At 52.9% G+C, this 15,102-nt stretch overlaps 2 protein-coding genes across 2 annotated transcripts in view; one reads left to right on the forward strand and one right to left on the reverse strand.

Annotated features, from left to right (window-relative positions):
- LOC103923402 (sestrin-3-like) overlaps nt 1-3,155 on the forward strand; it is a 4,535-nt gene extending 1,380 nt beyond the window's left edge. Inside the window, exons 3-9 of the mRNA XM_009331746.1 lie at nt 107-289; nt 411-647; nt 732-843; nt 1,106-1,224; nt 1,655-1,845; nt 2,166-2,310; nt 2,871-3,155. Of these exons, the coding sequence (XP_009330021.1) occupies nt 107-289; nt 411-647; nt 732-843; nt 1,106-1,224; nt 1,655-1,845; nt 2,166-2,310; nt 2,871-2,960 (1,077 nt within the window). The 3' untranslated portion in view covers nt 2,961-3,155. The remainder of the gene's footprint in view (nt 1-106; nt 290-410; nt 648-731; nt 844-1,105; nt 1,225-1,654; nt 1,846-2,165; nt 2,311-2,870) is intronic.
- Nucleotides 3,156-8,623: 5,468 nt separating this feature from the next.
- Nucleotides 8,624-15,102, reverse strand: part of FOXO4 (forkhead box O4) — a 15,039-nt gene continuing 8,560 nt past the window's right edge. Inside the window, exon 3 of the mRNA XM_009331747.1 lies at nt 8,624-13,887. The gene's annotated coding sequence lies outside the window, so the exon portion shown is untranslated. The remainder of the gene's footprint in view (nt 13,888-15,102) is intronic.

Below are 15,102 nucleotides of genomic sequence, written 5' to 3' on the forward strand. Positions count from 1 at the left end.
CCTTCTCGCAGAGGCCAAAATCCTGATGTCCTGGAGGTTGGGTGAGAGGTGGGTCCCAGGACGCCTGTCCCGCCAGCGTGGTGATGCTGATGTGCTGCTCTTGCAGGCAGCCGCCCGGCACCAGTGCCGGTACCTGGTGAACCTGCACGTGCTGCAGTTCCTGCGGGCAGGGGGCGATCCCCAGTGGCTGCGCGGCCTCGACTTCATCCCCCCTAAACTCCGCAACCTCAACGAGATCAACAAGATCCTGGCACACCGGCCATGGCTCATCACCAAGGAGCACATTGAGGTATTGAGGGGGCTATCAGCCAGGGACCAGGGCGGTGGCGGGGGACAGCCGCATCCCCAGGGCGTGCTGGCACCCTGCCTGCCTGCCCACATCACATCACTGGTCTGTCCGTGTCCTGCAGAAGCTGCTGAAAATCAGCGAGTGGAGCTGGTCGCTGGCGGAGCTGGTGCATGCCGTTGTCCTCCTGGCACACTGCCACGCGCTTGCCAGCTTTGTCTTTGGCTGTGGCTGTGAGCAGGACGAGGGGCCGGGGGGCCGAGGCTTGCTGAAGCCCTTGTCGCCCGGGAACCAGTGGTTCTGTGAAGCCCCCGCCGGCAACGGCTGCAGCCAGGAGCTGCTGCGCATCAACCGCAAGCGGGTGAGCCCTCGAGGGTGGGTCCACGGGGGGATGGGGGGTGTGGCTGGGACCGCTGCCCTCACCCCTGAGCCTGTGTCTGTGCAGTCCCTGGACTCCTGCATGGAGCTGGATTCCCTCCGGGAACGCATGCAGCGGATCCACGTGGAGACCGAGGGCAGGGAGGAGATGAGGCTGCTGCAGCAGGACCGAGAGGAAGGTGAGGGGCAGGAAGCAGAAGTGGGTCTGCAGGATGGGAGTTCGTATGGCATACCTGGGTGTTGCTCCCCCATGCCTATACTTGTATTTTCCGTGATGTATGGTTTCGAGAGGGGCTCCTGGGATGCTGGCCAGGGGGGGAAGAAGGCAGTGGCTCTTCCCAAAGAGGCACAGCAAGGCCCGGCTTTTGACGCCTGCTGCAGCTGGGAAGAGGGCAGCTGAGCATCACTCTGACCTGTCTGCGGGGCTCTCCCATCTCGCAGATACCGACGGGGAAGTCACCAGTGCCACCAATCTTGCATGCTACATGCAGGACCCTGACTTTGGATACCAGGACTTTGCCCGGCGTGACGAGGATCAGACGCAGGTATTCAGAGTCCAGGTGAGGTTCCTGCTCTCTTGGTGGGCAGCAGCTCGGGCTGCCACCTCTCCTCTCCTCTCTGTTCCTGGTGGGGAGGGGACGGTCGCGGGGGTGCCTGTGCAGCCTGTATCTGGTGCAGCGCCTTTTGAAAAGTGCCCAAGCGGGGAAGCTCAGCTCTGAGAGGGGACCTGCCCCACTAGGGTTGGGGAGAGGGAGGTGACCAGTGACTTCTGTCCCCAAGGGCTGCGCATTTCTTCACATTGCCCTCACGGAGGCAAGGGTCAAAATCATTCAAAAGCTGCCTGATGAGGGATGTTGTGGTTTGTGGCAGAGCCGCCCCAGAGCAAACCTATCGAATTCTGCTGCGTCTGGAAGTCTCCAGCCCTTCTTCTTGGGAACATGCCCTGGGCTCCCTTTTGCAGTTGCAAAAGCCTCTTGCTGTGCTCAACAGGATTACTCCTGGGAAGACCATGGCTTCTCGCTGGTCAACCGACTCTACTCCGACATCGGGCATCTCCTGGACGAGAAGTTTCGGATGGTGGATGGTCTGCAAAGCAGTGCCATGGCCAAGCGTCAGGGCTGTGAACCCTCTGTCTTCAAGCGGGGCATCTGGAACTACATCCACTGCATGTTTGGCATTAGGTAGGGAAACCAACCTCGCGGTCCAGGGGAGAAAACCGAGCTGACCCAGGTGGGAGGAGGGTAGGGCACTTGGGCTGTCTTGCAGATGGGCTTGGAATAGAGACGGAGGTGAATTGCCTGCCTGGATTTGGGCCAGGCAGGCAAGAGATGCTCAGCTTCTCTGGCCAGGACAGGGCACTTCAGGGATGGGGCTTCAGTGCCTGGTGGCCGCTGCCGTGTGTCCCCCTGCCCTGCGGCTTTGCCTGCCCCAGGCAGACCACGGGCAAGGTGCTCCGCAAGGGTATGGTGCTGGCCGTGACTTGCCCCTGTGCTCCCCGCAGGTACGATGACTATGACTATGCCGAAGTGAATCAGCTCCTGGAGCGAATGCTGAAAGTTTACATTAAGACTGTAACCTGCTACCCAGAGAAGACAAACTCAGAAATGTTTGACAGGTTCTGGAAGCAGTTCAAGCACAGTGAAAAGGTGGGACAGCCGGCCCCTGGCTCTGACCGGCTGCAGTGGGGCCGGGAGCGGGCAGGGGCTGCAGGCTGGGGTGCTTCAGGGGGTGTATGGGAAACGTTTGAGTCACCAAACCAGTCCGAGGCAGGTGGGGGGGAAATGGAAACTGGCTGTTCGTAAGGAGTTGGGCTTAGCGTGGCATGGGGCTGCCCGCAGTGTGATGAGCACAGGGGCCACCAGCAGCACGGGGATCTCCAGGCCCATTACCCCATTGTGAGTGCCTCCAGACAAGCCCTTGGTCCAGCTGTAACTCGCAGGAGCGGCTGCTGTGCGTGGCAGGGACCGTGCCGATGCCAGCCCAGCATGCTGGTGCCAAGCATGCTGGGGACTCCCCAGCACGTGGCTCCGGGAGGCAGCCACAGCCTGCAGGACTGGGAGGAAGGGGAAAGTGCAGCTGCCTGTGCTGGAAAAATTGGTGGCATTTTGTCCTATGCCAAAAGACTCACTAGCCCGGGTGGGTGCTTGCTTGCACCACTGCCTGCAGCACACTCCGGCTGCCTGAACCTCTCTTGCTTCTCCCTTAGGTCCACGTGAACCTGCTCATCCTGGAAGCACGAATGCAGGCAGAGCTGCTGTACGCATTGCAGGCCATCACCCAGTACATGATCTCCTAGACGGTGGTGGGGAGCTGTGCTGCAGCAGGGCCAGGCAGCATCCTCTCTCCCTGGACTCATGCGTGACCCGTCATGCTGGGACGGACGGCGAGGGATTACTCAATTTAGTTTACTTGACTGTCTTGTTCCTTCCCCCCGCCCTTGTGGGGCTCACTGAGTGGCCCCGTTTCGTGCAATTACCAAACTGTGAGGCAAGTCCGTGCTGCTGAGATGTCGGTGTGATGCTGGAGACTTGAACATGTCCAAGGAGGACTGCCAAAGATGCGGGGGGAGAGGGAGGTGGGAGGGGACTGGGGCTGGTTTCGAGGGGTGCTCCCCTGCGAGTAGAAGCTCCTTGCCTGGGCGCTGCGGCAGCCAGGGCTGCCGCAGGGAGGGCAGAGGGGAGAGCTGGCTTCCTTCCCTGTACTGCAGCGGCTGCCCTGCTTGCAAGCCACCCTTCGGTGCCTGGCCTCGTTGGGGTGATGCATCTCACTTGGGAACAGTGCAGGCAGCTCGCAGGTGCGTTGCAATGTCCTGAGTTGTGTGGTCAGGCAGGGAGGAGCGCTGGCTCCAAGCGAGGACCCTTCCCCAGCCCGGGAAGAGGAAGGGGATGTGCCTGCTGCCTACACGTCCTGCCCTTTAGGTCTACGTGCCAAACCCCTGTGGGATGGACAAGCAATGACCCAGGCGAACTCCAAACTGTGAAGCTCTTGCTGGCAGGGTGCCCTTAGTGCTCTGCCTTCTCTGACAGCGGGGTGAGAATGTCTCTGACAGTGAGGTTTCTGCAGGGGACTTTGGGCAGACCTTGGGGAGCTTGCCCCAAAGCCCCTCCTCTGCGTCCCATCAGTGGAGAGGCAGGAGGAACAAGGGAGGCTTCCTGAGTTAACGTGGCTTCTATCTTCTTACCACCATGAGAGGGCTGAGGTCCCTTGCCTAGTCACTTGCTGCTTAACTGCATGGTGGAGGAGCCTGTGGTCAGCACAGGTGAGCTACGGGAAGCTTCCTCTTGAACCTGGGCTGGGGGGACTCCCTGGGCTGTCCCCGTTTGAACAGAGGCAGCCTGTGCACCAGCCTTGCCCTCTGTCCGACGGGCAGGAGCATGCACCACTGCTCCCCTCTGCCCCAGGGCTGCTCGCTGCCCGTGCTGGGGAGGTACGAGGATCCAGCGCAGGCTCTGGAGAGCAGCCACGAAAGGGGAATGAGGCCATCCATGATAAGTGGGAGCCTGAAGTAAGGGCAGCTGTTGAGTCAGCCCAGTGCACACTGCTTCAGTCGACCTGTTTACTGCGTAAATGTATGGGGAGAAAACCTTGTGTATGGAAGCTACAGAAAAAGCCTATTTTTGCTATAAATACATTATGTTTGACATGGACGTGTGCTTTATTTCTGCCAGATGTTGGGAAGGGGATCCAACCTTACACGGCTGCTCTGAAGGCAGGACAGCAGTGCCTGGCTGACCACAGCCCCAAGGTGGCTCCAGCTCCAGGAAACCCAATGTACCCAGCTGCGGTGGGGTCCTGCGCCGACAGCTCTGGTCCAGGGCCAGCAGCTGGTCACTGAGGCTGGACCCATCCTGTTCAGCTCAACTATGTCCTCTTCCCATGCTCAGATGAGCAACTCCCACAGCGTTGCATGTTCAATAGGAAAAGAGGGAAGGTTTTCAAGGGGCTGCGGTGCTCCAGCAAGGAGGAGGGTGCCAGAGGAAGGAGCTGGCTTCTCCCCTGCCAGGTACCTGGCCACAGGTGGGCAAGGTGTGGGTGCTGCTTCTGCAGCTGAGGAAGAAGCATTTTGCTCACACTCACAAGCAGGTGGTCAGTGAGCAAGGCCAGAAACCAGGACCAGCTCTTTCCCCAGCCACGCTGCAGGTGCCCTCCCTGCAGCACAGGCTGGAAGAACCTGCGCTGGGGCTGGGCCAGCTTGTACTGGGCCAGGCTGGTGCCCGGGCAGTAAAATGCCAGGACAGCTGGTGCTGGGCAGTGCTGGCTGAGTCAGTACTGGTGCCAGGACAGTGGCACCAGTGCCAGGATGACTGGTGCTGGGACAGCTGCCACCAGGCTTGGCTCGACAGTACTGGGACAGGCACTGCTGTACCATCATTTAGCCCCAGCGAGGGCTGGGCACAGATCAGGGCAGCTGGGTGACCTGCTCACCATCAGGCATAGACAGGCTGCTATGGTTAATCAGAGCGCTGCCTGCCAGCTTGTTTTGCCAGCCTTTCCCCTGCCCCTGCGAAAGCAGCTCTGTCCCCTGCAGGGCTGGGATGAGCTGCAGCAGCCAGTTCTCCGCAGGGCTCACCGCTCCCGCAGCAAGCAGCGCATCCGCAGCTCCATGCAGCCTGGGGCTGGCTCCCAGCATGCTGCTAGCAGCAGCATCCTCACCACCCGCCATCACCCTGCGCTGCTGGGGAGAGAGAAGGCAGAAGGCAGCAGGCAGCAACAGCATGGCGCTGGCTAGGGGCGAAGGGCTGCCCGTCCCCAGGAGATGTGAAGCACGTTCCCTTTTGCCCCCGTCTCTCTCTATTTGTGCACAAAGAGCTGACCTTGCAGGAACCAGGGCAGCTGCCGCTTGCTCCAGCTCGTGGAACAAGCACTAGTTACAGCAGCAAGACAAAGGGCTCCATGGGCTGGCAACCCTGACCAGAAATGAGTACAGCTGCTGGCAAAGCCGGGGAGACTGCCAGCCTCATCTCCCCAACAAGAAGAAAATATCCCCACACGATCTCAGAGCTAGAAAGCAATAGATGAAACAACCATCTACTCCCATCCCTGCAGAGCCAGCAAAGTTACTATCATGTCCCAAGTAGGTCTTGTAGCAGTATGGGGGATTGTTTCACTGGAGAAGCCTTTAGGGGTCTTGTTGACCAGACACTTCAGGGCAGTTCTACACCCTCACCAGTAACTACAGCTTAGCTTTTGAAACCCATGAGCTGGTCCTTCACCTTAACAATGCCCCCTGCTCCTCTCCTGTGCCCGGCCAGGCTGTGAAGCTGTTGCACTCACCGACGCCCAGGCTTGAGGTTTCCCGGGAAGGGCAGTGCAGGCACTACACCATTTGAGGTAAGCAGATGACCCTAAGCCACACGACACGCCACGAGTCTGGCAACTTCAATGCTTGGGACCCTGCCCTGGTGCCCCCTGCACCCTTCATCTGCTCAGACTAAGATACTCCTCTCTATTGCTCTGTGGCTGGAGGGAGGAGAGCTGCCAGAGCCTGGGGTGCCTCTCCTCTGCAGGAACCCTCCAGGCTGCCCAGCACACCCACACGGGAGCCAGGCCACCGTGACCTTACCTGGAATTACTGAGGGGAGGATGCAGGCACACGTCCAAAGCAGTCACGGAGTTTCTTGCAACAGCCTGTAGCAGAAAGGCGTGCTGGCAGGCGCAGCCAGGGCTGCTTTTGTAACAGCCGAGCCGTCCCCAAGCTGCCTGGTGGGAGGAATGGTGCGTCCTAGCCTGCAGAGAACAGCAAGTCGCACTGCAGCAATGGTTACTGTCACAGCTCCTACAACCCACCCATTAAAAGCCAGGCCTATGGCTGCTCATCTTACCACAGCGGTGGAGGGGGAAAAAAATCGTACATGGGAGCTGGGGACAGACTGTCGTGCCAGGGCAGCTCTGGAGCAGGCAGCGTGTGCCCCACCATCTCCCCATTCCTCAGCTTGCCTTCCCCATGCACCAGCTACTCCACCACAAAAGCCACGTGAAGTAGGGCAACAGACTTCCTCACTGTGCTTTCTTTCACACATGGTCTCATCACTGGTGGCACAGGAGAAGTGTTCATCAACCAGCAAGCATCTGGGGCAAAGCAGGTCTCTGGCCAGAAACTAAGCTGAGCAGAAAAGCTGATGAAGTTTTTGCACTGGCTTCAGGTACTGCTGCTCTGCAGGCAACTACTCCATAGACCAAAATGCTTGTGGTGACAACTAAGGAGAGCTACAAGGTCTCCAAGACTGCAAGAAAGGCTGACCTACTGCAAACAAGGTGCACTGAAGCCACGTAGCTGTTAGGACAGAACACAGCAGGACTCTTGGTGACTACTGCTAGGCGGTGTCACACACATCAAAAGCAACCCTGAGCCAAGGCATCCAGGTCCCAGCCTGGCATCTACTCTGTGCTTTGCTCTCCTTGGCAATGCTTAAGTGTCACAGGCCAACGCTCAAATTGGCATAAAAAGTGTTAACGGTTACTGGGGGGAAAGCACGGTCCCTCATTCTATGTCAAGTTTTGAGCGCATCCACTCTGATCAACCAACAACTGCAAAATCCACCCTCGGCATTTTGTTTCTCCAACAGCACCTACCGTTATGTGCTTGCAGGAAGCCCTGAGAAGTGCCCAAGGGCACTCAGATGAGGGACAGACAGTTCCCCTAAGGATCTCCTCCTAATCCCCCATTTTTGGAGATTGGCTTAAACCTTCAAGCAGGAACCTTAAGATCCCTTCCAGAGTTAGTTGCATTAACCGTTTTAACACTATTATTTTTCAGTGGTATTCTTTATCAGATATTATTGAATATTGAGTATCCAAGGCTTTGAATGCAAGTTTTCTGGCTGTACACATACTGTGCAATTTCATGAATGAGACTTTTTCCTCAGTAGTTTTAAAAACATCACCGACTTGCTCTCCGTGTGTTTAACTAGGCCAGTGGAATCCATGCTCTACAGCCCTTCCCCCATTTCTTTCCGATCTCTTTACCTACCTGCCTCCACTCCAAAGCAACGTGACCGATGCTCTGAACAGGTCTTGTCTTCTGCCAGACCTCTCCTGAGCTGTGGTGCATGGAGCACCCCCAGGGCAGAGGGGGACAGCACATTCTCCAGCCTCATCCCAGCTGCGAGAAGGCAGACCTGCTGGAATGACACACTGTGCTGATTCGAGGGCTCCACCACGTTCCTCACAACCTGCTTCACTGGCTCAGACTGTATCTGCAGTCCTACTCGCCTTACGTCAAGGAAGGACCCCTTAAGGTACCTAGCTGAAGCCTTCTCCTGCCCAGAGAGGCCTCTTACTCACTTGCACACCTCTGAGCAGTCCCAAGGAATGACCAGCTCCTGGCTTCCACTCATGCCCATTCATGTCCCCTTTGATGGGCAGCTCCAAGCCATTATCTTCTAATATAAAAAATGCTCCCCAGCTGTAGCAACCTTCCTTTTTCTGATGGAGGATTTGGGGTATGCAAGCAAAGATAAAAGCTCACTCACATGCTCATCTGTCCTGACTGAGTGTCAGCATCTGCTTGTGGATAGCGTGGCTGAAAGGAGTAGCAGCTAATCCTTCTCTCTATTCCTAGAGCTAACTGGTAGAGTTGCTGACACTCAAGTAGCTATATAAAATGAACAGTCATCTTCTGCCCTTAGGTCTAGAAGGGCAAGGAATGAAGGAGCTAGGATGACTCCAGACTAGTCCTGCAGAAGTTAAAACTCCCCAGGGTCAGTTTTAGGGCATGGCAACCCCATGGGTCCCCACACACTGCTGGCAAGTTGTAACAAGGGGCTCCACACACTGCAGAGCACGCTGGAGCCTTTGTGGGCTGTCACACTGCGACCCTTCTACCTCTGGCCAGCTAAGGGGCATGTCACCGAGGGGTTGCCCTAACAGGTGAGGAGGGCAGAGGAAAGAAGCCAAGGGCAAGGAAAAAATAACTGGTCCTCGCCAGGGAAACAGAACAAACCGCATGAGACGCAGAACAGAGGATTACAGGTTTTTATTTGTCAAACATTCCCCCCTAGTCTAGCACATTCTACAGTCTTGCTAGCACAGATGGTAACAAAGAGCCTGTAATGGTTCAGAAGTTACACTGCTACAGAGAGCAAACAAAAGCAGAGATTTATTACGTAAAAAAATTTATTGTGAGAAATGGGTGAAAGAGTGCAGAGGGGATGGGGTGGAAACTATGTCAGCTAGTGGTGCCTGCCCTGTGTGCAGCAGACGTCTGTGCTAGCAATACAGAAACCCTTCCTGGGATTGCACCAGGTGAAGACTCCACTGTGCTGGAAGCATCATTTCACAGAACCACCTCCATTGCCTTATGAAGGCAGCTCCTTTCGGGAGAAGTGACCTACCTTCTACGTAGCCAAACCTCTCAAGACACCTTGGGGAGCACCACAGGGTAGCACCACACTGAGCACCACGGCACCAGCTGCGAACATCCCCTTCTACGACACACCATAACGCTGCCTTAGCCAGAGAACCATAAATGCAACGCCATCAGCTCTTTCACCTTCAGCTTCTGCTGCCTCTTCTCCCTGCTTTACACCACGATATTAGATGCGATTTTGATTCCATCAGAGATTGTTTTCCATCGACTACTTGCTTGCTTTTCTCCACATTAATTAGAACACGTTTTTCATTAGACATGCAACTGAGGCAAACCCTAAGCTATCCCTGTTCATGCTCATATCCCAGAGTTGATTGATCTGTTGTGGGTTTTTTTGATAATGGGTCCAAACTTGCACATTATTTTGGTGACAGTCCAGGACACCACTCCCAAGGCACTCCTACCCGTGGCACCAGACACAGGTTTCTCATTCCTGGAGCAAGGCTAGCCCTGAAGCATTTGAGTGTGGCTATAAATAAGCAACTAAGTAAGAAAATTAACAAATGATGATCTACATAAAAGCTTTCTAGGCATTTCCTTTGGAAAAGCTGATTAGTGCTACTTGCTTCTAGTATGAGCCTCGTTTATGAATACACCCGGGCTCTGGAACGGTCCCACTGCTTTCATTCCTCTCACTTACCAGGATGATTTGACTGCTGTTTTTAAAGCAGCACTGGGTAGGCGATGACATGTTTTTAGACACACCAACAAGGAAAATTAAGGGCTCCAAGAAGCTTTCAATATTCCAAGCTCTCACAGGAAGCTGGAAGTATAGTAAAATACACTTAAGTTATAAAGAAGGCTCAAGCAATTTGCTAAACCCAGGTGTAAATAAAAGCAACAAGTCTGCCTCCTACTAGGCTCCATTACCCAAATCCTTCGCGGCCCAGAGCTACATGGTGGCTTCACGCTGTGAAAGATGGCATTTGATCCTCTGGAGATAAAGAAACTTGTTACCCAACCTCAGTGAGGACAAGGAAAACACACACAGTGCAACATAAGGCTTCATGCCAAGAGTCCCCTGCCCACTCCCTTCAGGCACTTGTCCAGGAGCATCACTCCCCATGTCACCAGCCCCTTCCCTCCCCACCCAGCTCACAGCTGCTCTCGAAATCCCAGCCCAATCCTTCATTAGAGCAAAAACTAGTCCACAAGTACGGGGCCTGCGGTGCTAATGCAGAACAAAGATCCACCAAGACACTATCCTGAATCCCACAGCAGTCAGTAGCAAACACTTTGGGTAAGAATACAAAAAACTGGACAAGTATTGAGCAACCCCCCACCAGGGACAGCCTTTTAGCAAGCAGCAGTTTAGGAACTTTACAGTCTCCTGTGTCCTATGAGGAAATATCCCAGGCTAGAAAAGCTCAAGGTTTATGAAAAGCAAGTTATCTGAGAAGGGGCTGGAGAACTCCTGAATTCTCTGCATCCCTGCCCTCCGTGCCCATGATCCAAGCTATCCTGCTACACATACAAACGAGAAGCTAAGTTGCCTGCTTGAGCCTGCAACACTACATTCATGGTTTATCGAGCACTCCCAGGGCACCATTAGTCTTCTGAACACCATCCTCAGCACTAGTGCGCTCTCAGGCTTCTTCAACCACTGCCAGCTCCTGTTGTGTTGAGGAGACAGAGAGCACCTGCACAGACTGCCACAAGACAGAGACATCACTGTCAGCACACTGGTACAGCAAGACTCCAGCCAGAGGTGCTCCTGGCTCCAGTGCTGTCCCCAGGACAGGTAATTCCCCAGGAGTCTGGCCTGGGAGTATGGAAAAAAATAGATAGGTGCTCTGTTCCTTAATAAAAGGACAGGGTCTCTTACAAACTCACACTGTAGGGCACCAACCATGATGAGCCTTGGTGTACCTGGGCTGCAGCTCCTTCAGCTGGAACAGGGTGAGGATATGTACTAGCTGAGAGTATGTCAGATCCAGAGCTCGGCACTACCCGAGTTGCTCAGGGCCAGGCTCTCTGCAGCCAGAGATCAGGCCAGGTCCCCAGTGCTGTCACACCCAGGGGACACCCTGGAACAGCCTGAAGACAGCACTTCTTCCCCACAGACCGACCCAGTCAGAAACGGCTCGCCATGGATTTGCAGGTCTGAAGCACTGGTTACTAACATTGTTCTTCCTACTGCTTTGGGCTCCGTTTTCATGAGAAATGAGCTAGAAAGTCACATATAACATGACCACACACACCAGTGTCTTGTCCTTTGATACATGGCTGCGAAGCACGGGCAGCCAGTCAACTTGCTCTGCAGATCATGGGATTCATTTCCCCGCAGGGCCCAATCTGACAAGGTGGCATATTATGTGCCAAACAACACAAATCCCGCCAGATCTATTAGCTGCAGCCCAGAATGGCCGATTCTTACGTGCAGCACGTGCCATCAGGTGTTTGTGGAAAGGATATCTATCCATTTGTGTAATGAACTAACTGTAATGAGAACGTACATCCATGACTCAAGTCTGCAAGATCTGGGATCCCAGCTTGGGATCTGCTTTTTTGGTTGGTTGGTTGGTTGTTACAATGAGGTGTAGCCAGACATGCAGATTGTGGATAAATTTGAAACATATCACCACGAGGTCTGCCATGAAGACAGCCTTCAAAGTAAAGGTTATCGAACTATTCAAAGGCTCTGATGGCAGAGCATGCGAAAGATAAGACTGTGAAAGACTCCTTGTTGCAGGTAACCAGACAAACCACTCCCATTCCAATCTCTACTCAAATGAAAACGAAATGAAACCCATGAAAACAGAGCGGACAAGGCGGCAGGCAGAACAGTACGGCTCATTGCGCTGCATGATACAAACCACCTGAACAGAAGCCACTGCCACCTTCAGAAAGGACTGGAGAGGCTTTCTGCCAGACTAAGCGTACCAGAACACCATGAAAGCACCAGGCCTCCCACAGATCCTGCCACTGCAAACACCGAAAGGGTGACAGGAACATGGCAGCTAATGCTCTGAACTAACCTCTTGACTCCTAGCTTCTGTCCTGCAAGAACAAAGAGACAGGGCAGGATCCCAGGCACATCCCCAAGGATGTGCCTACAGGCTTCAAGTTCCCCAGCAGTAGCAGAAACTTCAGCAAGAAAACAAAAATCTTCTGAAACCAAAAAGCGAGCTACCAAATACAACTGATCATGCCCTCCATAAGGACTACCCAGAGCAGCGTCAGCAGATCTAGCACAGTCCCGTCCATACCATCTTCTTAGCAGACAAGGGAATCTGTCCTATGTATCAGCTGCAGTCCAGCTACTTAAGGGATTAGCTGAGAATGAGTGCGCTGTTAATGATTAGCATTCCCTAACATCATGCTCTTGGCTTGGCGGGAGTGCCCAGTCAAGGAAAGAGACTGAGTAGCTGTGGCTGAATGCCATGCCACGCTGGCACCTTCCGCCTGTTCTGGGGAGAGCAGCCATTCCCCAGTTACACTGTGGTGCCCTTCCCACTTTTCCAATGACATTTTCAGCTTCTTGGCTCAAAATGCCTTAGGCCTGTCCCCTCCCATACTGTAGTGTTATCTGGTATCAAGGGGACAGATGCAGCAAATTTTTTTTTTAATCCAATAATCTCATTTTCAATTAAAATATATAATATATATTTAAAAAGGTTTAGAAAAGCTTCTATGTCATTTGCAGCTACTTTTACATATAGATTACAATAATGTACAACTCTTCCCCAAGGTGGTTTGAAACCACGGGGACCTGCCAATTCTTTCCCCTCAATCATATACATTATCAAACATCAAATGCGTTTGTTCCTAATACAGCTCTGAAAAAGAAGTCTGTCACTGGTACCTTCTCAGAGGGAGAGATGCCTAATACACCTAATGGGGACACACTTAACATTGGCTTCATATTCACTGTAGAAAGTTCCCAGATTAGTAAAAAAATATTTCATCTATAGAAAATGCCCTTCTGAAAAGCAACCAGGGCTCTGTTAAGGCCACACCCAGGCTTTCCATTTCTCTGCTGTAGCAAGACAGATCAGAAACAAACCCAAAATGATGTTTTTATGTCCCAGAAACAGCTATTAGCACCTGTGCTTATTTTACAGCAGCCTGGTGTATCAGGAAAGTGCTGAGAACAGCATAGGGACTTCTCGAAACATGCTTCTGATTCAATGGGGCTCAGTTGGCACAGTGAAAAACTCAATGTCCTCCTGCTCCACTCAGGTGGACAAGAGGAAGCCTTCTACACCACGACCACCACCCTTCCCTGCAGAACGATGAGGGGTGCTCTGGAGATGGGCACGCTGAAACCACTGAAACCAACCCCTGAAACAGCACACCCTTTTCCCCACAGGGCTTCCACCAACAAGCTCCGTCCAATTCCTCTGCGAGTCTGTGGGATACCAAGTGCACATCTGGTGGCTTAATGAAAATGTCCAACTACTTTACCCCAGAGAGCAAGCCAAGTGAGAGCAGAGCCAGCCCTCCACCAGTCCGAGGCACTGGGAGACTTTCTGCCATAGCAGAGAGAGGATAGCCATTGAGAGATTCCTCCAGCAAACCCAACTCTTCACATGGGAAAACGCTATTGCCTGGCACAGAGTCTTCTGGCCGAGGTTTTTACCAGGGCTCCTCTTTGGACATGTACAGCTCAGGGTTTCTCCAGATGGTCCAAGGCAGGGTCAGGTTTGTAGGAAGAGCCACGGAACATAACAGGATTATTATTTTTAAACTCTTCCTGTTGCAGCCAGACGCAGGTTGCCCCTTCTTCCCAGGCGGGCAGCCCCTTCTGCCCAAGGCATGGTGTGCAGGGAAACCGAATCCAACGTGCTCCATTCTTTTCTCTGCCAGGTGTGGGAAGTGAAGTCAGAACCCGATGTTCAAAACCTGAAGGACACTAGGAAGAAGAAAAACAGAATGGTTAGATCTCCGCTTCGGTGGGAATCCTGGATACATAGATAAGGAGTTAATTACTATCAGCCAGCCCCTGCTGCTCAAAGGATCCCAACTTCCAGCAAGGAACAAACACAGATCACAAGAGACCTTGATCAATGGAGAGTCAAGTGGAGGATACAACGGCTCAGCTCCAAGCTTCAGAATATGACTGAGACAGAAAGACAAAACAAAAGCACAAAGGTCAAAAGTAAGCACTCCTCCTGTAAGCTGACGGCACCAACAAAGCTCTGCAAGATAAGGAGTTTAAAGAAGGACTTGGCTAACACCAGAAGCATTGCAGGAAAGCAGCAACGAAGAGGAAAATTACTCCTCACCTTATGCAACCACAAATATCAATTGGTAGGGAAAAGACTAAAAAAGGGATTTTTAGAGATCACACACTAAAACGGTTTATGCTCACCCACTTAAAGAAATCCTGTATCTACCTAGAAATAATTAAACATTTCTAGATATCTCGTTCCCCTGCAAGTCTAAAGATCCCTTCTCAAGTCTTCTGTCTCACCTCAACGAAGCTGCTACAACTTGTTCAAACAAGCCTTGGAATAGGTCTAAGCAGACTTAAGACACTGACATAAAACCTCCACTATAGGTCTATGATCCACTTTGGAAGGCAGAATAGCAGGATAAATGTAGGGCATCCAATCAGTTGTATTCAGTAATAGTAAGCGTGAAAGAAACTTGTGGAAAGAGAAAGAAGCTACAAGAGGGAATCAGCCCTGAACAAGAAAAGACAGTAACTTAAACAGAAGCCAGAGCAACAGGCTACTTTGGGAAACTGTAAGTTGATGGGTTTATTTATTTACTAATGTTCTGGTAGACAAAAATACAGTGTTTGGACCAAAGGGAATTAGAACACAGCAAGAAAACCATAAGTCCAGACCAAGCTGGGCAAGGGATAAAGAGGTCTCCAGGCTATGAAGCTATAGGGAGTCTAACTGAACAACTAAAGATGTCTACAACTAATGTCTACGAGAAGAGTGGATGGACTTTACATTTGTCAGTAAGGCACAAACTGTACCACTGAACAAAAGAGGTAATTCTATTCCCAGTTATTCCTCCCTACTGGCTTGTAGAAATACATAACAGAGGTAGATGAGCAAGCCCAAAGTCCCTGAGCTGCTCAGAGACAGCTGAGTGGCCACCCACACTTCTCGTA

This window comes from Pygoscelis adeliae, unplaced genomic scaffold (genome assembly GCF_000699105.1).
Source record: "Pygoscelis adeliae isolate BGI_AS28 unplaced genomic scaffold, ASM69910v1 Scaffold79, whole genome shotgun sequence".
Lineage (NCBI taxonomy): Eukaryota > Metazoa > Chordata > Aves > Sphenisciformes > Spheniscidae > Pygoscelis > Pygoscelis adeliae.